The sequence below is a fragment of the Megascapheus bottae genome, chromosome 10, assembly GCF_031878675.1.
Source record: "Megascapheus bottae isolate mThoBot1 chromosome 10, mThoBot2.hap1, whole genome shotgun sequence".
NCBI lineage: Eukaryota > Metazoa > Chordata > Mammalia > Rodentia > Geomyidae > Megascapheus > Megascapheus bottae.
This window is the reverse complement of record NC_143518.1, coordinates 54,612,135-54,637,836: the sequence shown is the minus strand read 5'-3', so window position 1 is coordinate 54,637,836 and position 25,702 is coordinate 54,612,135. Positions and strand designations below refer to the sequence as shown.

Sequence of the window (25,702 nt, the reverse complement as noted above, 5' to 3'; positions counted from 1 at the left end):
GAAGTTAGATATGATCAAAGTTATGTGCATGTGTGAAAATATAATGAAACCAATTCTTCTGTACAGTGAGTGAGCTCTAATTTGTTTTTAAAGAAGTGCAAGGCTTGGGATGGGGCCTTGAAGATAGGCTGAAAACAATTTGACTTTAACATTCATTGGCTTAAAGCAACTTCGTACACTTGGTTAAACAAGTCTTTGATTTGCTGTTCTGAAATGTTCTGAGGTATAGATAGGCGTGATGTGATTAATTACTACTACAGAATGGAGTGCTTCTAAGCTGAACTCCTAGCTTTACAGATAACAGCCACCTAGCAGCCACCAGCCCTGGTTGGAAGCAGTGCTGGTTCAAGAACCAATTCCCTCTCAGTGGCCCCTCAAACTCTTTATTTTGCACTGAGAGTGACTCGGGAGAAGGGGAGAAAAGGGAGATGCATACGCTGTGACTCTTCTGTATGGTTAATAGCACTCTTTGCTGTTATACCCTTGGTTTGGAATTCCAACATTGTCATTTGCTAACTGTGTGTTGAACCTGTTTTTCATTGCATCTTTTCTCACTTTTCAAGCATGATTAATTGTACCCATCTCATCAGTAGTCATGAGGCTAAGTAAAATAACACGTGTAAAGGGCCTAACCTATGCCAAGTGCTTTATAACCATTGATAAACAGGACCACAAATGAAACCTACTTCCTGTTTTCTCTGCTGTTTGAAGAAATCCAACTTCCAGGTGCAAAACTTGCAGTTACTTAAATTAGTACTATGAACAGAGTAGATAAAAAGTCTTTGGGATGTCATTCTCATTTGATATAAGCATCTAGTATTAGCACTTGTGGCTCTACACAAGATGTAGACATTCAGGAATATGTATGTTCAGATGTGGCTGTGCTCTTATTTATATGAGACACAGATCATGGCTCAGTAATGAAATCAAAACTTCCTTAGATGTGTTCCTAAGAGTTTTTTTTTTAACTTTCTTTATCAGCAAACATTGCCTTTATGGAACCCTACAGTAGATAAATTTGTGGGGATTTAGTCTACAGTACTCTACTAGTTTTTGCCTCTAGATAAAATCTCTAAGTTTTGTTCCAAACCCCAGAGATAATGCTAATGGCTAAGACTATGGATTTTGGAGTCAGACAACTCACATTTGTTTTAATGTGGCAGTGCAGAACTGTGGGTCTAGACTTCTATGAGTTTCAGTGACTTCTTGACTCCTTCTATGACTTCCCTGTGAGTTTGAGTTTTCTACTACATAAATAGTAATTCTTCCTTACAATAACATAATGGAACTTCAGTAAAATAATGCATTTAAAGTTTTCACCAACATTCTAATACATAATATGTACTCAGCAAATGATCTAGGTTCTCCTATTTCACTTTCCTTTTTCCATTTTCCTCCCTCTCTTTATATTATTATTATTATTATATTTTTACCTTATACCATCTCCCCGCCCCCCCTTTTTTTTTTGGTCCACTGAATTTTTAGAAAATGAAGAAAAATAGTCTCAGGTTTTAGGAAAGATATCTTTATTTCTGGTTCTGCTATGATTTGCTATGATTTTGTGACATGGGCTATAATTGTAGATGTGCTTACCAACATTGAGGGGTTTTTTTTCCCTTGCTATTTCTCTACAGGAAGGATCAGAATGTTCTGTCTCCAGTCAACTGTTGGAATCTCCTCTTAAACCAGGTGAAGCGGGAGAGCAGAGACCACACTACCCTGAGTGACATCTACCTGAATAATATAATTCCTCGATTTGTACAAGTCAGTGAGGACTCAGGAAGACTCTTCAAAAAGGTATGTGGATATTCTTCATCACATAGTTTCTTGATAATCTATTAGCTAAGAGAAGGGACATCTTCTTGGTCTACTGACCATTCTCTGCCATGTATTCACAAGAAAACAATATTTGAATTAGCATTCTTTTCTTTCCGAATGAATGAATTTAAAGTAGCCCTAGAAAGATAACCATTTGCAAGACACATTCCCAGACTGGCACAATCTTACATAATCTGTGTGTATTAATAATGACTGTATCTTGGTGATTTCCTCAAGTGATTTGTGGAAACCATCAGTGCTGTTTCATGTTTTCTCTTCTAGTCCACTTAGTGAATCCCTGTATGCTTCTGTATGGGGTTTAATTCCGTTTCCAGAATTTGGCCAAGGGGAGTTTAGGAATTGTGTTATTTTTACTGTGACTTACCTTTGTTCTGGTGCTTGGTGCTTCTGAAGCTTAGTTGTTATTCCAATTCCTCAGATGTAGATTGAGCAATTTGCCCAAGGAAAAACTAAAAACTAATTCGATAATCTTGGAGGATTTCTGCCAAATTCACCTTTCATTTAGTGATGGAACCAGACTCCTGGAAACATCTTTTCTTGAGCCCTCAGTGGAGTCAGTTTATTTATATGGTTTGCTTACAAATGGTGGCAAAGGCCCTAGCAATTGTACATAGTATATTATTTCTGACATTCAGTCTCTTTTAACAGTCCCCCCCCCCCGCCCCAGATTTTCCTAGAAGTTCAGCGAACTTCCCACAAATCACAGGTAGAAAGAAGATCTGTAGGGTTGTTTTGAATTCATCAGTTTCCACCTGGCAAAACAGAATTTATTTTTACAGTTTGAAGCTGGCTGGGCAATAAAAAGCAAAAGATTGATAATCAAGGTTGTCATTAATAGTTATAACTCTTGATCGATTTCCTACTCACTAACATTAGGAAATATTTCAGATTTCACATCATTGGGAATTAAAAGACTGACTTAGGCTGTAACTGCATCCATTAGCAGGCTTTTCCTATGTGTTTAGAGAAAGAAAAGAAGGAAGAGAAAGATAATTCCTTCTAGAGCTTGCTGGCTATGTTTAATGGCCCTGCTGAACAGTGTCCAGGGCCATTCTTCAGTTAGGTTTGGGGTTGCTTTTCACCATCTGCTCTAGCTTGCTTACCACTATTCTGAATTACCTTGCAGTACTTGGTGGTGGTGGTGGTGGTGGTAGGTGTGTGTGTGTGTGTGTGTGTGTGTGTGTGTGTGTGTGTGTGTGTGTCTGTTTGACTAAAATTAAAACACGCTCAAGTGAAATCTTGACCATAAATGATTATCACTTCAGATCTGTGTGACCTGGACAACCATGAAGACTATGAAAGTTTCATCTGAGAAAATAGTCCTTGTGCAGAGTTTTCCCTGGCTTGATTTCACAGTCTCTCAGCTCCCTTTTCTCCCAGCCTTAGGGTAGAAAGGGACAAACTGATAATCGTCTAGCCTTTCTACCTCTCAGTGTTGTCCATGATAATGGCAGCCAGCTATCGAAGCCATAAATGTCCCTGGCTCTTCCAGTGCTCGTGCACATTTTACCCGAGGCTAAGTGAAAAACACACGTAGAAGACATGGCCATGCCACCTCCAGAAGAAAAATTCCTCTGTGAATATTGCATTTCATTATAGAAAAACTACACAGACATTTATAGATTGATGTATTCTCACAAAGTGAGCATCCCATGTAACCAGCTCCTAGATGAAGTAACACTTCAGAGAGTGAGGCAGGGGATGACATTGTCCAAAAAGAAATGGACTCATTACCTGACTTGGGGAACTGTAACCCCTCTGTGTATCACCTTTATAATATAATAAATAAAAACTTAAAATTAAAAAAAAAAGTCTATGAAAGAAAAAGAAACACTTCAGTAGCCCAGACCTCCCCATGTATTTTTGCCCCATTTCTGAACCTCTAAGGATAAGCGCTGTCTTAACGGAAGAGATTAGTTTTGCTTGGTTTCTTATTTTGTCTAAGTAGAATCATAAAATATGTATTTTTGGGGATCTAGTTCCTCTCAACATTATAACTAATTTTATTTGTAGTATATCCTTCAGATCATAGGTCTTTCAATGTTTATACTTGCTCCAGTTAAGATATAGTTGATTAGAGATGTGCATTAGATGGTTGAATGGCTGATGCTTTCTGTTCCAGAGTGAATAATGTCTCTTATTTTTCCCTTGGATCAAGTATACTCAAAGAACTCTTAAAGTAGAAGAAGCTGGCTGGTAGATCAGAAAAGATTCATTCTCTTTAGGCTGGGTGAGAGTTATTCTACTTTCTAGTAATAGGCAAGAAAAGATTTTTGCACACTCCAAGTTTTCAATCTTTTGTTGAGAATATATTCACATGAAAAATTAGATTCTCACTGGTCAAGATAAAACAATTAGATAAGAAATCTATGGAGTATGCCTGCACACTGTCAGTGATGTGAAGCTTCTTGGGGTTTGTTTTGTACTATCAGAGCATCAGCCTGCTCCAAGCACTCTTTTTTCATGGGCCTACCTCTTCCATGACCCCTGAGACCTTGATATTAAAATCTTGGACTTCTGGGGTCAGAAGTTTGGCCTAGTGTTAGAGTGCTTGCCTAACACGCATGAAGACCCAGGTTTGATTCCTCAGTAACACATACATAGAAAAGCCAGCAGTGCTGCTGTGGCTCAAGGGGTAGAGTGTTAGCCTTGAGGAAAAAGCCCAAGGACAGTGCTCAGGCCCTGAGTTCTAGCCCCAGGACTGGCGAAAGATAGGAAGGAAGGAAGGAAGGAAGGAAGGAAGGAAGGAAGGAAGGAAGGAAGGAAGGAAAAGGAAAAGAAAAGAAAACCTTGGACTTCTTTATGTGACCCAAGTTGCTAAAACTAAAAAAAAAAATTTGGATTCTATGGTTTTCAAAGTGTCTCCTAAACCCAATAAATGACACAATTCTGTGATAAGACTTCCTATACTATCAACTTCCTTTGGGTTGGTAGGTAACATTGGACAGATCATGATAGGTCATTTCTAGTCTCAGAGGTACGAACAAACAGAAGCAAGGTGTGGATGTGGCCAGGGCTCACTAAACAGTTAAAGACAAAATTTCTTGAGTAATAAAAATTAATCCTTATTGTTTCAGAAGTGTTACCTATAATGACCAGCAATCCAGAGATGCCAAATTGGAACCCCAAACTATAAAATAGATAGGTCTTTACCAGTAAATTTGGTTTTAGCAATAGAAGGAGTATTTGTATGTATAGAACATGGGCTTCAGAAAAGCTGTATTTCTAAACTTCACTCTGGAAACCTGTGCTCTTAGTTAGTTTTACTCTATGAAATTCACTGAAAAAACTTTTGCCAATTTGAATCCGCATACTGTGTTTAGCACTTTGTGTGCATTTGATTCTTTAATCCTTACAATAATCCTGTAAATTAGTTACTATTTTATTTTATTTATGTTTTGTCAGTACTGAACTTTGGACTAAAGGTTTTGTGTTGATTTAGGCAGGTGCTCTATTACTAGACCACAGTTTTAGTTCTTTCTGGTTATTTTGAGATAGGGTTTCACTTTTCGCCTAGAAATGCATCTGGACCTTGATTCTCCTATTTCTAACTTTGCATTGTAGCTGGGATGATAATTGTATACTACTGTGACCAGATGTTAGTTGAGATGGGGTCTCGAACTTTTCCCCTGCTGGCCTCCAAAAATGATCCTCCTAATCTTTTTTTTTTGGTTGAGGGGCTTGAACTTTGGGCCTGGGCATTGTCACTGAGCTCTTCAGCTCCAGGCTGCCACCCTACCCCTTGAGCCTTCCCGTTTTTTCTTGTGTTAATTGGAGATAAGAGTCTCACATTATTTAGTGCCCAGCTGGCTTTGAACTGTGATCCTCGGATCTCAGCCTCCTGAGTATCTAGGATTATAGGCATGAGCCACTGTGTCTGGTGATCCTCTTAATCTTGGCTCCCTGAGTAGCTAATGTTACAGGAGTAAGTCAGGGACTGGGACTTAGTGTGCTGTTCTCCTGTCCACTTTAGTTTGATGCTCCACTGCTAAAAGATTAAGAAAAAAACACAGTAACTGGAGAGAGGAGAAGTGGAAGGGAAAATGTACTAGAGGTGCTAGTTTATAGATGCTGCTAAACCACTAGGTCAAAAACTCCTGAGTCTGTAGCTGCAGCTGGGATGGAGCTGATAGTGGCATGGTAGGGGAGCCAGTGTGGAAGTGGGATGAGGGCACCCATGCAGTGTCAGTGGCACTGAGCAGAGAAGGATGTTCCAGATTAGTCTACAGAAAAGGTGATGACAGGTTTCTGGTAGGTTAGGTGCAAAACAAGGAGGGAAGTGTGAAGTGATAGTGAAGAAACTTTTTCAATTAACAATTGATAAAGCAGTTACCTTCTTTTATGAATGAAACATCAAGATTAATGTAAGCCTTGCCCAATCCTATGGCCCTTAATGAAGGGATGAACTTGTAAGAGAAGCAATGGGAATTTACATCAACATCCTCCAGACTTCACCCAGTGAGGCTCTTGTTCACAGTTCATGGATAATCAGTAGACCCAGTGGGGCAGCCCACCCTAAAAATGGAGGAGCATAAAGCTGTCTGCTCCATTACAGCCCCAGGATAAGCCTATTGATGTCAGAAGCACTTGCAAGATTACCCTAGAGAAAGCTTGCTGATGTCACTGGAAGGGCTTTTACACATGTTCCTGCATTGTTAGCAGTGGGTGGAGGTGGGAAGTTCTGCATAGTGAATGGCAATGTCTGAGTTATTTACTGATCTGGTCCCTGAAGGCAGTGTAGTCTTGGCTGGAGGGGTGCTGTGTCAACATCACCTTGATCTTCATTGAGCAGAATGGAAAGTCTGTCTGTGGATGGAAGGCTGGGGCCTCCTTGCCCCTGAGGAAGAATGGAGACAGCTGATCTGCCAGTAGTACTACTTGGATGTTATCAAGCTGACCTTTGTATGGCGTATGTCCATTTTAGGGCCAGGAGTGGGGACTTCAGCCTGCTCAGCATTGCAGTCAGCCTTCCTGACTGGGGATGAGACTCAAAGGATCATGCCAACCTAGGACCCTGGTCTCTGTCCTCCCTGTAGACTTTGCTTTATACATGTTTTCAACTGGCTGAGATCAGAGGATGGCATCTCATTTATGTGTTTATGTATCAAATAAACATACTTTTTAAATAATTTTTGAAATCCTAGTCATCTGGTTCTAGAATACAGTGTTTCTATCTTCATGCTCTGTTGTGAGACCATAGGTATGGTATACAAGAAGGAGGTTTACCAGATTTCTTGCTTCTTCCATTGACTCCAGAACTTTCCCTGAGTATAGAATTGACCTCACATTTTCTTGTGCACATGAACCTCCCTAAGGTGAGGAAGTGCTTAGACATCAACGTTAGATTGTTTCTCCTACCTGACATTGGAGTAAAACCACTAGGAGTTGGAGTGAAATAGAGCAGCATATTTTCTCCCCAGAGGCAGAATCTCTAGCTTAAAGAGGGAAACAAAGACTCATTAAATGGGAAAACTGGCCAAAAATCTGGCTAGCAGCTAATTTCAGCTAATTTGGGGATGTCAGGATGGCTGCACAATTGGCCCTTCTATGCTGCTGGACTCCCTGAAGGGATGCTCCCCGTTAGCCCTCTGGTTTGTGGTTATGTCTGCTGGGACATATTTTACATTTGCATGAAGCCGTGTTGGAGATTCCTTTAGCTAAATATACCATCTGTAGAAAAGTGGCCTCCTATCCACAGCTTGAAAACAGACCTACTTTGTCTAGGACTCTGGGGAAACTTGAGCCCCATTTGTAGCTCCTGACATCTCCTCTCATGGAATGAAAGCACCGTCTGTCTGACCCCTGTTAGAACTAAGATTTGGGCAAATATTATTGCTGCCACCTTCATTTGTTTAATGTGGTGGCTTCAAACATGGTGACTAAACACTGCCAAGGCTGACTCCCATCTCCATGATGTCCTAAAGAGTCCCTCAAAAACAAACTCATTTTTTCCGCTTGATCTGTTTAGACAGAGATAAACTTGGATGTTGTTTCCCACCTTAGAGTAGACAATCCTCTTCTTTCCCTGCCATCACTTAATGGGAACACGCTAAACGTTCCTCTAGCTTTACTTTTTCAACTCACTTTCTAGCTCTTGACAGCTGCTCACAGCTTGGAAGCCATTCAAATCAGGCAGTTTGAAGGCTCTCAATTACATCCTTGTTTTTATAGTGCTCTGGTTACCTGTGTTCCTGCTCTACCTTTAGTGTGCTTGAAAGTCTGTGTGTCCACAACTCCGTGAAACTGAGAAAGCTAGGTAAGAGTCCCCATAGGCCCTTGGTTGTCAATGTAGCCTGTGCATGAAATTTACTTGGGGAAAGTGAGGAGAAAGAAAGTTACTTGGGAAGTTTTTGTTTTGTTTTGTTTTTTAAATCTTTGTGACTTTGGACAGATATAAAAAGCATGAACTATAAAAAGAAAAAATAAAGACAAATTGGACTTCTATCAAGTCATGGACTTTTGTTCTTGGAAAGACGTTGTTAAGAAAATGAAAACCAAGCCACAGACTAGGAGAAAATATTTGCAGTGCATCTGTCTTAGTTCATTTGGGGCTGCTATTACAAAATAGCCAACACTGAGTAATTTACAAAGAATGGAGGTTTATTTCTTAACAGTTGTGGAAACTGAAAAGTCCAGGGTCAAGGGGCTTCCATCTGGTTTCCATCAGACTTTCTTACTACATCATAATAAGGTAGAGGGCACAATGTGAGTGATAGAGGAGAGAAAGAGAACAGGAGTCAAATTCACCCCTTTATGAAGAACCAACTCCTGAAATAAGCCAACCTACTCCCATGATAATGGCAGTTATCTATTCATCTAATTACCTCACAAAGTTCCATCTCTCAATGCTATTACATCAAGGATTCAGTTTCCAATCCATGGACTATCCAACTACAGCAACTTATATCTGACAGACTTGTATTTGAATGGACAATAAAGACGAGAACTTGGAGAATTCAACACTGGTGAGACATGCTATTTTAAATAGGGAAACATTTTGGGTAAATACTTCACTAATAACAATACATAATTGTCTAGTCAGCATATGAAAGTATATTCAATATCATTAATCATCGAGGCTAAGCAAATTAGAATAATGAGCTATGTTACAGTTCTGCCCAGGTGGTTATAATTAAAATGACTAATGTTTGTGGGGATGGATGGAACTCTCTAAAGTTGCTGGTGTGAATTGGAAGCTGAGTGTGATAGTGTCTGGCCTTCTATCCAAGCATTCAAGAGACTGAGGCAGGAAGATCTTCAGTTTGAGGCCAGGCTACATGGCAAGACTACATCTCCAAAAACAAACAAACAAACAAACAGTAAATATAAAGTGGTAGGACCCGTTTGGAAAATAGTTTGTCAGTTTCTTATGAAGTTAAATTAGTACCTACCATTCGACCCAGTAGTTCCAGGTACTTTTTGATATTTTCCCAAGAAATAAAAGTATATATTCTCATATTCTCTGGATGTTCATAACCACTTTCGTAGTAGAACACCTTCTGAAGAAGACTACTCCTCTCCCAAAAAATGTCATGTCTTAACCCTTGGGACCTTCAAATGTTTTTGTAGACTTGGTAGATATGATTAATTTGAGGATTTTGTGTTAGGACTTTATACCTGATTGTCCAAGTGGGCCTTCAATGCAATCAGTCACAGGTGTCTGAGGGCCGGGGGGGAGGGGGGGCGGGGCAGAGAGAGACAGAGAATACGGATAAAGGGGTAGGCCATGTGATAGGAGAAGAATCAGAGGGAGGATGTTCTGCCAGGGGCTTGTCATGATGCTAGAAAAGACAAGGGCACAGTTTCTTCTTGAGACCTGCTGAAACCTTGATTGTAGCTCACTGACATTGGTTTTGGGGTTTTGACCTCCAGAACTATTAGAGAATAAATGTATGTTATTTTAAGCCACCGAGTTTGCTGTAATTTGTCACAGCTGCCTTAGGAAACTAATACTTGGTTCATAATAGCTCCAACTGGAAACAACCCAAATACCCATCAACAGATGAATGGAAAAACATATTATGGTACATCCATATATGTTACTCTGTAATAAAAAGAAATGAAATGTGGAGCGATATAGTGTAGCTCAACTCCAAAAAGCATTATTTTGAGAAGAAAAGCAAAGAACCATGAACACATACTGTATGTTTCTGTTTATATGAAACTTTTAAAAAAGGCAAATCTCATCTAGAGCCATGGAAAGCAGATCAGTGATTGCCTCAGGCAGGGTGGGGATGAAAGGCTGATTTCAAAAAGACATAAAGGAACTTGTAGAGTTATGAAAATGTTATGTAGAAGTCTGGAAGTACATGTGTCACTTACACTGTACACTTAAAATGGTCCATTAGGTTGTATGTAAATTAGGGCTTGATAAAGTTGCCTCGAAAGATAAGGCTCCACCCCAGTGTAATTGGAAGGCAGTCTCTGCAGTAAGACATGGGGGATTATTGCCTAAAGCCAAGGTGAAGAACCACCTCTTCAGATACTGTTTTTCATCTTGAGGAAAAAGAAAGTTGAAGATTTCTGAAGTCTGAAGGTCCCAGGTATATGAGAGCCAGGTCTGCCCCAGAAGCCAGTTTCTCCAGGCATCCCACTTGTTTACTGAATTGCTCTTGAGGGGTGATGGAGGGAAGTGAAGGGAAAATTTGGCTTCCTTCATCTGCATGCACGTGAAGACTGCGTGCACGTAGAATGCTGAGAAGGAATGTAAAGCCCCAGCCAGACTTTTGTCCTGGACTTTTAGATGGTTAAACAGATCCTTTCACCATTAGTAACCAGTCACATGAGAATTGCCAGTCACATTTCCTTTGGCATCAAGGAAATGGCAATTTAAAGAAGCGTGAAGAGAGTTAAATGTAAAAGCAGTGCATGCTACCTATTTATTCCCTTTGGGGTGGGATAGGCTTTGTAATGGAGTCTTAGAGTCCAGCTGCTGGGCATATGTGCAGAGAGAAGACGATGTTATGGGGAGACCTATCCTGTGGTGTCACTGTCATCAAGAAGAGAATTGAGCTTGTATGTAGCATAGCTCAATGTCTCCCACAGGCACACTTGGCCTGCTGTATCCACAAGTTCTACACTGTGCAGTCAAACAATTGCAGATCAAAAATACGTGGAGGATTTTGTGTATCTGTGCTGTACATGAATAGATGTTTTTATTGTCATTATTTTCTAAACAACATAATATAATTTTATACAACAGTTACATTGTATTTGACACTATAAATATCCAGAGATAATTGTGTACAGGAGGATGGGTATAGATTGTGTACAGATACATTCCCATTTTATATAAGGGACTTGACCATTTTTGGATCTTTGGTGGCCCCTGAAGTCTTCTAACCAGTTCTCCATGGACACTGACGGATAACTGTACTGTTGACTGGACTAAGGAGAAAGAACAGTTTTCCAAAGAAAACTGTGGAGGCACTGGGCAAGCCTTGGATGCATGATTCGGCCCTCTGGGTTTTTTTTGTTTTGTTTTGTTTTTTGTTTGTTTGTTTTTTTCCTATTTGCCATAACCTCTTACCTCCCCGAACTCAGTACCTGGGACTGCTTGAATCTCAACATTGGCAGCAGCATTGCCTTCTGTTTTGCAAGCAGCTGTTCCATTTGTCCACTTTATCTTGTTGGAAGCAAAAAAAATCTGTTCTGATTAATTGAGCTTTATTTGCTCATATCTGCTGAAGAGATCGTCTTTGGAGGAAAGAATGGGACGTGAAGCTGAGCTTATTTGAGTAGGGGATGGAAAGCTGCCAGCTACTTCAAAGGTATGTCTGCTGATAAAGGGTGTCAGGTTGGCTGCCAAAGCCAACACAGAGGGGAGCTTGCAGCCAGTGCTGCATGGTGTGTGTGGTGTTAGCTTTGGTGTCTGTGACACTAGGTCAGAAGCATCTCCTGCTTTCCCAGGAGGCTTCTCCCTGGGTGGTCGAGGATTTTTGTTTTTGGACTTTGGAAGATGCAACTCAAAGGGAAAGTGTGCATCAAAGACGCCCATAGTCTTCTGCTTAGGTTAGTGTATATAATTACCTTTTTGGTGTTCTTAGTTCTTAGATATGAAAGAGTTCAAGGTGCTAGGTTGGTTTCGAGAGGTTAAGACAGGGCAATAATTTGATTTTGTAAACCAAAGGATGAGTAAGAGTATCTAAATCAGAGTAGCAAAAAACAAACAAAGAAGTATAGGAGGATTGCAGTAGACAGAAAACAAGTGTCTAAATGCAACCTTGTTATGTGTATATTAGCCTAAATTAGAAAATCACACAGTTAGTAAGCACTCTAGTGAATACTGCAAATGCACCATTATGCCAAGTGCTGGAGGAAGATTTTCCTCCAGGAAGCCTAGGGCTGTCACTCCACTTAGCTCTTCCCAAACTTTCTGTGGGAGGATGATAATAATAATAGTATTAAAAATTTCTCATACCACCCAGTGTACTTTCAGTGTACTGTATGTTTTGCTTTAATGCTGTCATCTATTTTTCAGGTTTGTTCCCTATTAACTTTTGGTTGAAATCATAATACTTAAAGGACAGGTATAATAAAATATATGTCTCAGTGAGTTTTTACAAACTGCCCGTTATTCACTCTTGAAGGGTAGCCACTTTCCTGACTTCTAGCACATAAAAGTATTTTCCTGTTCCCAATTTTCTTTTTCTTTACTGTAAGTGAAATCTTATGCTTTCAGTAAATTAAACATACTGGGTTTTGGGGTTTTTTTTGTCTCTTGACTATATCCTATCATTTTCCTTTGTTCTTTCCATGTTAACTAATTACTTACACTCATGGGATGTGATCCTATAGAGATTGTTGGTGTGCTTATTGTCCTCTGAAGAGTGTTAAATTTCGTTCTAAAAGGCAATTAAGTGAGAGATGTTCATCTGGAACTTGTGGGTACTTGATTTTCTGCCTTCCCACAGTAGATACCTATGTTCCAGGACACAGTTAAATTTGTTTAATTAAAGCTTAGTCTTTACGTGGAAGCTGTCTCCTATGTGGTGGGCAACACCTAAGACAAGAGTCACCAATCCCAGATTGCCTGGGGTTTAGGGCTTCTGAGGCTTCTGAGACTTTCCAATTTAGCCATTCTGTTGATCACATTTAGATGACTTCTAGCTTGAGACTCATGTATAATGTCTCTATGATCACTGTGCTAGGAAGTTAGTTCTTTCTAATGTATGTATGAGAAGTTAAAATTCAACTAGGTATTCCTGTAAGAGCAAGAGGAGATGATACAGAAATTTGAATGCCTGTGTTCTTTCAAGTATGTCATCCTGCCACCTGGTGTTTCAGGATGCACCAGTGGTGTCTTTAGAAAATACCTGTTGCTATGTTACATTGTTGGACTGGATTACAATCCAGGCATTCAGGATAATGAATTCAAAACCAGCTCTGTTGCTCACTTCAGACCTTTGCCAATCCCCGTGTCCCTGTCCCTTTCTATCCTTCCCTTTTTCTCCCCTCCCTCCTTTCTCTCTAATCTTACAAATGATTTAAACAGTTTTTACAGTGTATGTTCATGGTAGAAAATACAGAACAAAAAATTCTGACTAACCGTAGAGATGACTCAGTTTCAGTTTATTAGTTTATTAAGGTATACTCCTTTTCTAAGAAACATTCCCATTACTTTCACTTAAAAACAAACAAAAATGGGAGACAGACATTGCGAGGATTATGGTTGCAGGCCAATGTTAGCAAGAATGTCCAAGAAACCCCATCTCAGCAGTGGAAGCAGAGTGTGATACTTTTTCATGCCTATCATCCTAGCTATGGTGGGAAGCATAAGCAGGAACATTTTAATCCAGGCTAGTATAGTAAAAACTTGAGACCCTATTTTAAAAATAACCAAAGCAAAGAGGGCTAGACGCCTGACTCAAGTAGTAGAGTACCTGTCTGGCAAGCATGAAACCCTGGGTTCAAACCCCACTACCTAAAACCCAAAACCTCATTGTACTGACTATATTCTTTTCTTTTCTTTCTTTCTTTTCCTTCTTTCTTTCTTTCTTTCTTTCTTTCTTTCTTTCTTTCTTTCTTTCTTTCTCTTCTTTCTTTCTTTCTTTTTTTTTTTTTTAACCAGTCAGGGCCTGGGCACTGTCCTTAGACACTTTTTGCTTAAGGCTAGCACTCTGCCACTTGAGCCACACATACACAGAGTTTTTTCTGTCTACACGGTACAAGGAATGAAGCTCAGGGCTTCATGCATGCTAGGCAAGCACTCTACCACTAGGTTTGATCCCACCCCTGACTATATTCATTCCTACTGAATGTACAAAATATTGTACTGACTATATTCATTTTTAATTAGTTAAGAAAGATTACTTTTGCATTTCAGTAAATGCAAGATGGATTCGAGTTAAATATTTCTGATCGAGAATGCATACTATTGATGGTATCAGGTATTTCATGTTGTATCACACCAGGAAACACATGATATTTTCCTAACTGACAAATACGGATGCTGTCACTACCCCGCTCTAAACAGAGTCAATATCAAGCCTTTCCTAGCATGGTTTTTTCTTAAAATGGGAGGAAAACTTTTTCACATGAAACAGAAGTTTGTTATAAGGTGTTATGCATAATGCCACTGTATAACTATTGTGTGGCAATTCAATCATTCATCTGATCATTTAAACAACAATTTATGATTCAAGACAACCTAATTTACCATCTCTCTAGGGTTTGCAACCACACTAAAAGAGTAAATAGTTATTTTAACAGCTAATACTAAACAAATGCTCAGGGACTATATGCTTTTCATGTGTTCTCATATGCAGCCCTTTCAGTTGAATCCTGGTTTCTCATCACATTCACAGATAAAAACATGGGTAGAAAATTAAACAGTTCAGTCAAGATTATACAGCTGGTTGATGGGGAAACTGAGATTACAGCCTGGGCAGGCAGCTTCCTGTAGATCATCTCTCCACATCACCATGCTCTACCACCTGCATACAAGAAGGTGGCAGCCATGCTGGGAAGCTGTAGAGCCAGTGCTTGTGTAAAGAAGTACAATGCCTTGTGAATCCTGAGCCATACACGTCTATGCTTCTATGAGGCCAGTGTTGCTGTTGTACAACCCTGATTCTGCTTCTTGCTCAACATGTCCTGAGCAAGGCCACACCTTTGATTTCCACTCCCTTCTTGAAGGATTGGCTTTTGATTCTCCGATTTATCTTTGTCAGGAGTTATCCTTTGAATTTTTTCCCTGCCTGTCTGAGCATGATTTTTACTTTTAAATGAGAACAAAACTTAAATGTTTCTTCTTTAGAAATAGTATCTCCAGGTGTGCTTTCTTCTTCTTCTTCTTCTTCTTCTTCTTCTTCTTCTTCTTCTTCTTCTTCTTCTTCTTCTTCTTTTTCTTCTTCTCCTCCTTCTTCCCCTTCTCCTCCTCCTCCGCCTCCTCCTCCTCCTTCTTCTCCTTCTCCTCCTCCTCCTCCTCCTTCTTCTTCTCCTCTTCTTCCTCCTCCTCCTCCAAAACTGGACCTTTTCTAATCTTGTAATTTTTCTGTTAGATCCAGACTTTCTTTGCTTCTAATCTCAGCCCTTGGAGTTGATTGATTTTGTTTTTCTTTGTCCTTTGTCTTATAATTTGTGCCACACAAATTATAAGAGTCTATATTCAGTACTTACTTAAAATGAAACTTATAGTTATTGGTTGGTTTGTGCTAAAATTCTGGCTTTTCATTTTAGAGAACCCAATCTTAGTAGCCTAGAATTGTTTCAATTATAAAACTATAACATAATTTTTTCAAAATATTGTGAACAAAACAAAAAGAAAATAATTTGGAATCTTTTATAAAGATTGTAATATGCTTCCTTTCATTTCATTTTGTTCTATAAACATTTTTATGAAAATTGCTATTTTTTTTTTTTTTTGGCCAGTCCCAGGGCGTGAACTCAGGGCCTAAGCACTGTCCTTGGGCTTTCTCAAGGCTAGAGCTTAACACTTGAGCCAGCTTTTTCTATGTATGCGGTACCAAGGAATCTAACCTGGGTCTTCGTGCATACTACGCAAGCATTCTACCAATAGGCCAAACTCCCTGGCCCCCAAATTGCTGTTTTTCATTTAACATTTTTAATAAGCATTTTTTTCATGTTATAACATCTTAAAAACCTGTTATGCTTTCTATGGCTAAAAACATTTTTAAAAAGAAAACATTGCTTTTTATAACTAAATAGATACAAATCCCGATCTGCTATTCTAATAGCTTGGTCATGCATCTTCACTTTTTTGTTGCTGTTGTTGTAGTTGTTGGTTGTTGGTCATGGGGCTTGAACTCTGGGCCTGGGTGCTATCCCTGAGTTCTTCAGCTCAAGGATAACTCTATACCACTTGAACTATAGTGCCACTTCTGGTTTTCTGGTAGTTAATTGGAGATAAGAGTTTCATGGACTTTCATGCCTGGGCTGGCTTCAAACTGACATCCTCAGCCTCCTGAGTAGCTGGGATTACAGGAGTAAGGCACTAGCGCCCAACAATCTTCATCTTTTTTGACTTGACTCTGCCTGGGACCACGTTCCTTTACATATCAAAGCAATCCAAAAAATGTCCTGTGAGTCACTTGTTTATTGGATGACTTCACAGATGGCCTCTGCTTTCATTTGGCAATATGTTACTTCTACTTAATATGCAGCAAGGGAAAATGTTTCTCCTATATCTTTCTTCCTCTTCTGTTGTCCTCATTGTCTTTGAATTTAGCTGGAAATTCAAATCTTGGAGTCCTAGCTAGCTCAGGACAGTTCTTCACTATGCTCTCTGTCAGTTTCCTCATCCTTACTTGGAAGAAAATTACTCATATCCTTTCGCTTCCTGCCTAGACTGTTATAAGAAATCCGTAAAACCTGGGAGAAGATTGCTCTGTAAAACTGTTAAGCCAGATGGCATCTGATTCTTTTCCTATGGAATAGTGTGTGCCTTGTACCTTCTCCCAGCTGGAGTAGTCTTTACATCCCTAAGCTAATCTTTTTTAGCAGTGTGTTATCACATAGGGTAAGAAAAAAAATACAGGCAAACTGGGAGATTAGCCTCCAGCTTTAATCATCTCTTCTCCAAAGCCAAGATAATCCAAGCCTTCTGCCCACATAAGCATCCCATTCTTTCCTGCTTGCCTCTTCCCATGACCTTGTTTTCCTATTGATATTCATTTTGAGGGTGGAGAGTTTAATTTTTTTTTTCTTTTTCTTTTTTGTTACTCTGAGTCATTAGCCTTTCTGGGTCTTTGAGTTCTCAGGCAAGGAAAATTGCATAGTCTACCTGACCCTTCATTCAAGAACTTAAAAAATATTTTATTTAAATACAGAGCACATGCAGCTATTACCAGTTCATTCAGTTCAGTTTAATAATATTATCTGACTGTCTATAATTGCTCAGTATCCAGTTTGGCACTATAAAAAGGCTGTAGAACAAGTTGAAAACATGGTTCATGATCTTAGATTCCTTACATCTCAGTTGGGTAGTCAGGCCACAGACTCCTTAAGTAATTTACAACTTAAGACAGCAATTTGATGAGTGGTATAGATAATTAGTTGTCTATGGGAGCTTGGAAAAGAAACAGATTCATGAGAGGTGAGTCAGACGCCTCATAGAGGATAAAGAATTGGGATAATGTTCTCTTAATTACCTGTTGCAGGATTCCCAATTATCCATCCAGTTCTTATTTTATGGCAGTATGTATTGAATGTTTCCAAATCATCTGATACCAGCTTCCTTTCTTGATGCTTTGTCCTCATTAGAAGTAACTCCTGTAAGCCTAGCTACTCAGGAGGCTGAGATCTGAGGATCAAGGTTCAAAGCCAGCCTAGGCACAAAAGGACCTGAGACTCTTATCTCCAATTAACCTGTAGAAAACAGGAAGTGGGGCTTGGCTCCAGGATAGGGCGGTAGCCTTGAGGTGAAAAACTCAGGGACAGCACCCAGGCCGAGTTCAAGCCCAATGACCCACAAAAAAAAATAAAATAAAATAAAATAAAAAAATAATGCCTGTGAGACCAGTCTGACTTTACAGAGGCTGCATATGGGGGAGAAATGTGGGAACTTCTTTGGAAGAGCTTGGGGCCTAAGTGGGAGATGCACTGAATGTCAGCTTAGGGAGTGTGATCATCAAAGAGCATTTGGCCATGTTTAGTTAAGACAATGGAATCTTGAAAAACAATTTTCTGCTACAGTAATTGAAGATGATAATGGAAACTAGTTTTTGGATATTGGCAAGAGGAACTGAAAGAATGAGATTTACTGTACAACAAAGCAAAACACTCTAGAGCTTGACAGGAGATGGGAGGCGGTAAATGCTGTAAAGGAATGGAGATTCACTTAGTCATTCAACAAGTATTTATGTTGTACCACCTATTTTCCAGGCACTGGATTAGGCACTAATCCAGAAAAGCATCTAACAAATAACATTTTTTTTTTTTTTTACAGGGGGGAGGAGCAGTACTAAGGTTTGAACTCCTGGCCTCATGCTTGCTAGGTAATCTACCACATGAGCCACACTCCTAGCTTCAAGCAACTAGTAAAAGTCCTTGCCTGCTTGGAGCTTGTATTCTAGTAGGAGAAACTGATACTATACAAATAAATCAGAAAATAAATGTCCCATGATAAAATGGAGCAAAAAAGATAATGGTTCTAGGATTATTGCCATTTTATATTGGGAGGTCAGAAAAGGTCTAAATGCTAAATAAGTATTTGAAATGATCTTCCAAGAGGTGGTTGTTAATTCTTTGAGGAATGTTTCAGGCAGAGAAAACAGTGCAGGTTGAAGTGCCTGAGAAGGGAATGCGCTTATCTGGTTAGAGATACAGTAGAGTATAAGTGCTTGGGTAGGCATGAGGAAGAATGATACCGGAAGAGTTAAGGACTGGGGCAGGCAACAATAGCAGAAGCTTTAGGTATCATTAGAGACAAGCATTGGAACAAAGAAGGATATACTCTGGGCTCATGTTGAAATGTTTGTTCTGGCTTTTTTGTTTAAAAACACTGAAGAAGAAGCAAAGTGATAGCAGGAAGGGAGAAGCTGTAAATAGTTCAGGCAAGAGGTGACAGAGGACTGGAACCAGGAATAGGTTGTGGAAAGTTTGAGCAGTGATCACATTCTAGATGAATTTTGAAGATGGAGCTAATAGGATCTGCTAATGACTTGAATGTGCCACATGAGAAAAAAAACAGTCAAAGACGATCCCCAGCATTTTTTTTTTTTTTTTTTGCCAGTCCTGGGCTTGAGCTCAGGGCCTGAGCACTGTCCTTGGGTTTTCTCAAGACTAGAATAGAGCTCTACCACTTGAGCCTCAGCACCACTTCCAGCTTTTTTCTATGTATGTGGTACCGAGGAATCAAACGCAGCTCTTCATGCATGCTAGGCAAGCACTCCACCACTAGGCTAAACTCCCAGCCCTGATCCCCAGCATTTTGTCTTCAACAATTTTAAGTTGGACTTGCCAGGTTGTAAGGAAATGGTTAGGGAAGCCATTGATTATAATCCAGTAAGTAGTTGGTGAAGAATTGGAAAGCTAAGGAAAGTGACCTACCTTTGTTCATTTAGAACAGGATCAAAACCTAGGTCTTCTAAGTTCAGTTGTAGACATAGTAAAGGGGGATATTAGTAAAGAAAAGAGCAGAAAGGAGGGTTTGAAAATTAATTACATACAAGAAAAAGGTGAACCCAGAAAATAAATATTCAGACTAAAGGGCAGTTGAAGCCTGGAGAGATTTTCAAGAGCCAGCAAAGAGGAGAGAACAAATTAAAATGGACAAAAGGCTCAAAGTAAATTATATGCATGTCTTGAAATGGAATAATGAAGCCCATAAAAATTTTAAGGGGGATAGTATAAATAAAAAAGTAATAGAGTGAATGAATATACTTGAAATATATGCATTGATAGAAATATCACAATAAGCCCAATGTACAACTAAGAAAAATAAATAGTTGAAATGAACATAAGACAAATGCAAATAATCTGTTTCATGGAGCTGAAATGGGAGGATTGCTCACTGATGAGAACTAAGAGGGACTGGAAAGAATTGGTACTCAAGAAAATGTCATTCGATTGGGTTTGGGATCCTTGGAACCTGTGATGATCTAACAAAACCTAAAATTTTGAGCACTCTTTTTTTTTTTTTGCCTTTTTAGCTAACATAAGATTGGATATAAGGGCCCGGGAGTTTGGCCTAGTGGTAGAGTGCTTGCCTAGCATGCACGAAGACCTGGGTTCGATTTCTCGGTACCACATACATAGAAAAAAGCTGGAAGTGGTGCTGAGGCTCAAGTGGTAGAGTGCTAGCTTTGAGAAAGTCCAAGGACAGTGCTCAGGCCCTGAGCCCAAGCCCAGGACTGGCAAAAAAAAAAAAAAAAAAAAGATTGGATATAATAGTGTAAGCATGATATAGTTTTTTAAAAATTCTTTTCTAACCTAGCACTACCTTCTTCTGAGCCTTGAACAAGAATTTCACCTTCTCAGATAGCCACTAGTGCCCAGGTGTAAAGAAGTATACTCCATATCCCTTTGCCTTCTGGAGACCATATGAAGATAACTATGGCAAAAGATATGAAATTGCTTCAGAAGAAAAATATTATATAAATCAAAATATCCTTTCCCAGTTGACTGTAAATTTTTAGCTTTAAAAAAAAACTGGTATTAATGGCTGATGCTTATATGAAGTCATCCCAGGCAAAAAAAATAAAAATAAAATAGTAGTTGGGTTGCAATTGTGTGTACCTGCCATCCTGGTTACATGAGAAGAAGCTGAGATTTAGAGGATCATACATACTTCCAGGCCTGGACAGTAATAGTCGAAAGGACTATCTCAAAGGAAGAAGCGAGCATGAAACTACAGTGGAAAGTAAAAAATAACAAGTTCACAGTGCAGTTATGTGCTCTTGCAGAAAGAGACTCTGTCTTAGAATAATGAGTGCAGAAAAGAGCTAGAGATGTGGTCATTGGAAGAGTGCCTGCTTAGGAAGCATAAGGCTCTAAGTTCAAATGTCATAATGTCAAAGGTCATAAACATTTTGCAGTAGTTGGGCACTGGTAGCTCATACTTGTAGTCCCAGGTAACATAAGAGGCTGAGATCTGAGGATCATGGTTCCAAATCAGCCTGGGCTAAAAAGTTCCGAGATACTTCTTTCCAATTAACCACCAGAAATGGCACTATAACTCAAAGTGGTAGAGAGCTAGTCTTGAGCAAAAAAGCTCAGAGATGGCACTCAGGCTCTGAGTTCAAGCACCATGACTGACAAAAAAGGAAAAAAGAAAAGGAAAAGAAGAAAAGGCTTTATATTAGCTATCCATTAACTGGGAAATAGTGACCAGTGGAATCCAATGTAATCTTTGAAACAATATTTCAGTATCATTTCGATTAAATATTGCTTCACATATCAATTCCTGCCTGAGTTTTCAAAATGTAATTTTATAGTAATCATTTTTTGTAATCATTGTTAACCCTGACACCAAGACCTTAGAGGTTTTGCAGGCACCTTTAGGACAGGTTTTCCTGGCTGAGTTCTGAACAGTGTCAGAGCTGTTAGCTGAAGCCCAGTAGAATTTAATTCTGTCCTTCCAATCCCCTTCACATAACAGTACAAAAAGAATGGGGATGAAAATTAATTGAACCTGCCGGCATTATTAAAGTTATCAGTGCATATCCCCTCTTGGGCCAGGAAGATTAAAAAGGGTGTCATAATCAGAACAGATGATTTCTGACATTTTGGATGGGCTTCCTCCCCTGCTTAGTGTTGAGGATGTGTTGTGAGCTTATTGCTTCTGGCCTGATACCTCATAGCTGGAGGCTATGCAGTCTCTACCTCTTCCTCCTACCCCACCTAGGAAGATGGTAGGCTCCTGCTCTCCTTTGGTGAGAAATCAGGCCTGATAGGCCTGCTGATTATGTCTCAGGCTAGGCTTGGAGTCATACAGTGTTCAAACTCAGCCTGAATGAAAGAGGACATTGAAATGCTGTACCTTGGTGATTCCATTTGTTTATTAAATGCTTTTCCCAAGCACCACCCCCAAATCTAGCTGGTTTGGCCTGCTGGCATGCTGGTATCTAAAAAAGGTCCTGATACAAGAATGCAGGTCTTACCCCAACTAATAACTGGAATGATGAGAATCAACTTTGTAACTAGTTTTTTAGGATTTGGCATTCTACTCTGTAAAAAAGTGTTTGAGTTAATCTTCCAAAGCTTCTTCCTTGAAATTCTTCCCCTACTCCCACCTCCTTTCCTTTCCTCCCTGAAATTCTTTTTTTGCAGGGCGGGGGGGCAGGAGGGAGGGTCTGGTCTTGGGACTTGAACTCAGGGCCTTGGAACGGTCCCTGAGCTCCTTTGTTTAGCGCTTGTGCTCTACTACGTTGAGCCACTATATCACTTCTGGTTTTCTGGTGGTTAATTGGAGTTAGGAGTCTCACAGACTTTCTGCCCAGGCTGGCTGTGAATCATTATCCTCAGATCTTAGCCTCCTGAGTAGTTAGGATTACAGATATGAGCCACCAGTAGTACCTGGCTCTCTTCCTGGAATTCTTCAGTGAAGGGATTCCAGTAAAAAATGATTGCCACACCATTATACACTGCACAGATTTTGGATATTTTTGATAGCTCTATGTATAAATGGTGTGTTCATTCATTGCGGGGTTAGTTTACTGAGGTCCGCTTCTGTGTGGCTTCTTGCTGAGAATATAAATATAGTGTGATATGGCTCCTGACCTAAGAGCCTAGGAAGAGCAGACATGCAAATTATGCAAATGGCAATAGTTATGGATCCTTCCTAGAGGAAAGGTGAGGTGAAGTTTGCCTTCCTGTGTCTTACAAAGTGTGGTTATATGGGGAGGGAAGCATAGGGATTCCTGGGAGAAAAAACAGCATATTCCGGGAGGGAAAAAAAGGAGTGAAGAATATTCCAGAACTATAGGCAGTAGGGAGAGGACAACTGAGGACAGAGTGCTTAAAGGGAAATGAATGAGGTAGGCGAGGCCTTGCCACACTTCATATTTGAAGCCAGTGAAGCTGAAACCTCTGTAATGTCGTGTTTTAAAGTAATTTGAAACTTAAAGATTTCAAAAATAGTACAAAAATCACTGGTATCTTTAATTCAAATTCTCTAAATGTTAAGGTCTGCTACAACATGGTACAAACTTGACACAATACTCTTAGCTTACTAGCCTTACTCAAATAGCACTAACCCCTCCCATAATCAATTTCTGGGTGAAAGTGTGGTTCAAGTACAGATGAGGATCTCACATTATGTTCAAGTGGACTATCTTCTTCATCTCCTCTTATGCCTGACAGTCCCTGTCTTTTTTTGTCTTACATGATTTTGACATTTTTGATGTGCTGATCTCTTAGAGTTCAGCAATGTTGGACAAACTCCATAGAAATGATGTTGTGAATTTTCTCAGTATATTACAGCTGAGGCACTAGCTAGGGCTACAGACTGTTGATAATAAAAATTTTCATTGTTGCCAGGCGTGGTGGCTCAAGCCTGTAATCCTAGCTACTCAGGAGGCTGAGATTTTATGATTGTGATTCAAAGCCAGCTTCAGCACTAAAGACGTTGAAACTCTTATCTCCAATTAACCACCAGAAAATGGGAAGTGGCACTGTGACTCAAGGGGTAGGGCAGTAACCTTGAGCTGAAGAACTCAGGAACAACACCCAGGCCCAGAGTCCAAGCCCACACCAACCACCCCCCCCCAAAATATATATATGTGTATATATATATATATAAACAATGAATATATATATGTGTGTATATGTATATACATATATATATATTCATAGTTTATTTAGGGTAGGCATTTCCAGGTTTCTTTGATGTGAAGTGGCTATTTTTCCTTTCTCACTGTAAATAAGTATCCTGTGAAGATACTTTAAGACTGTATAAATACCTTATTTCTCTTCATCCTTTGCCAAGTAATTTTAGGAATTTAAAGATACTCAATTGAAACTTAAAATAGGCTTTACTAAGACAGGGCCAATGACAGATTTGCCCTTAAGGAAGGTTATTGGGGTGCTGAAGTATGAGAGATATTAGAAAGGTATAACAGAAGTTTCAGTACAGCTCCCTAAAGAGACATCTTTAGGAGACACACAGCTTTGTTCTGAATCAGAAAGAGCAGAGTGTAAATTTTGTGCCATAGATTTAAATGCTCTAAAACAATCTGAGACAGGAAGAAAAACCCTTTTCTCTAGATTAGCAAGAATGAATGTAACTTTGGACCACTCTTCTAAGAACCAAGGCAGCTGCCTTATTCACACTTAAAGGTTGCAGAAACAGTACAAAAATTCCTCTGTGCCCTTAATTCAGAATCTCCAAATGTTTAAATCTCATAGAACATGGTGCAGTAGTCCAGATCAGGGAATTAACATGCAACAGTATTATTAGTCTACTAATACCATTCAATGGACACATATTTCATTCACAGCCAATTTCTGAGTTAGGGTCTGGTTCAAGTTTATTAAGTGATGTTTTACAAGTTGATGTTTCTTCTTTTGGATAATTCTTGAACTAAATTCCTGTCATTCAGTTTTAGAGCTGTCTGTAATTTCCATCTGAAATGTGTTCACCATTTGGTTATAGGATATGATCAAATGAGTGTACGTTCTCCATAGTCCAGAGACTACCTCCATTGGCTCTTTTCCCAAATTTCTTCCACTCTCTTGCTTAATTCAGAATGAATGGATCTACGTGCCATGTCTTTATGGCTTGACAGTATCAGGGAAGCATTTCATATTAGCTTTTGCAGAGAAAGGGAGAAATAAGTAAGCCAGCAAAAAGAATATGGGAAGGAGGGGAACACTTAGTTCTTACCTTAAGCAGCAGCTTAGGGAAGATTATTGCTTATTTGAGATGGTAAACTTTTACATTGTAGCTTTGCAAGCAAGTGAGTATACATGCTTAAACTTAAAACCTGGCACTGTTTCTGAGCTTTTTTACTCCAGGCTGGTGCTCTACCACGTAAGCCACATCTCTACTTCCAGCTTTTTTGGTGGTTAATTGGAGGTAAGAGCCTTATAGATTTTGCTGCCCACGCTGGCTTTGAACTGTTACCCTCAGTTCTTAGCCTCCTGAGTAGCTAGAATGAGCTACTGCTGTCTGGTTTATTTCAGTTTTTAATAACTGGAAGTTTGAATTTATAGAATTAGTTGAAGCACTTGGGATTGTTCCTAACCTCAGGTTGATGGTCTACCTGAGTCAGGGAGGACAGAAGGAAGAAGAGTCTCTGAGTTCTTTTCTGTGGGAGCTGTGGAGGGGTGTATACTTCCTTATATTCTGAAGTCTTGCTAGGTTTCTAGGAAACATTTTGAATATATTTCTCCCACTACTGTATAAATGGATTAAGCTGGCAGGCAAATGATGGCGGGAATGTGTTGCATGTCCCAGGCTGAAGGTCATGTCAGCTGAATCTGTGGCTGAGAAAGGAATTTTAACACACATTCGGGTCAGCTCTTCACATAGATTGTGTATGTTTTTCAAGTCTGTGTCAAGCCTTCCTTGAATACCTCTAATTCCTTCTGGCTCCAAAGACTCCTACTGTAGAGGTTTGAATTGGTGTACACAAGGTCCACTGAAGAAAGTGGTGAAGAACAATGAGGCCCTTTTTAGGAGACACTACAGCGTAGAAAAGGAATATCAGACCAAGAATCAGGTAGCCTGGGAGGGACCTAGGGCTTCAGATGGATGGTTTTGTTATTGGCTTAATTCTATCCCAATCTTGATGTTCTCTCTTGAGTGTTGACCGTATTCTAGAAAAATAGTTAAGGAAATCAAGGCTGAATTAATACTTGATATTTGCAAAATTGTAAATGAGTAGATGACCAGAGGAAGAAGCAGGCATAGTGTGACAGGATGACTTTTCTTGTTCTGCATTCCACAAACAGTAATGAT

The 25,702-nt window shown here is 39.6% G+C and overlaps 1 protein-coding gene across 2 annotated transcripts in view; it reads left to right on the top strand.

Moving 5' to 3' along the window:
* The window catches only part of Srgap2 (SLIT-ROBO Rho GTPase activating protein 2), a 242,591-nt gene that overhangs the window by 125,229 nt on the left and 91,660 nt on the right, over positions 1–25,702 (top strand). For both annotated transcript variants that reach the window (XM_090341319.1, XM_090341318.1), the window contains exon 4: positions 1,635–1,797. In XM_090341319.1, the coding sequence (XP_090197445.1) occupies positions 1,635–1,797 (163 nt within the window). The remainder of the gene's footprint in view (positions 1–1,634; positions 1,798–25,702) is intronic.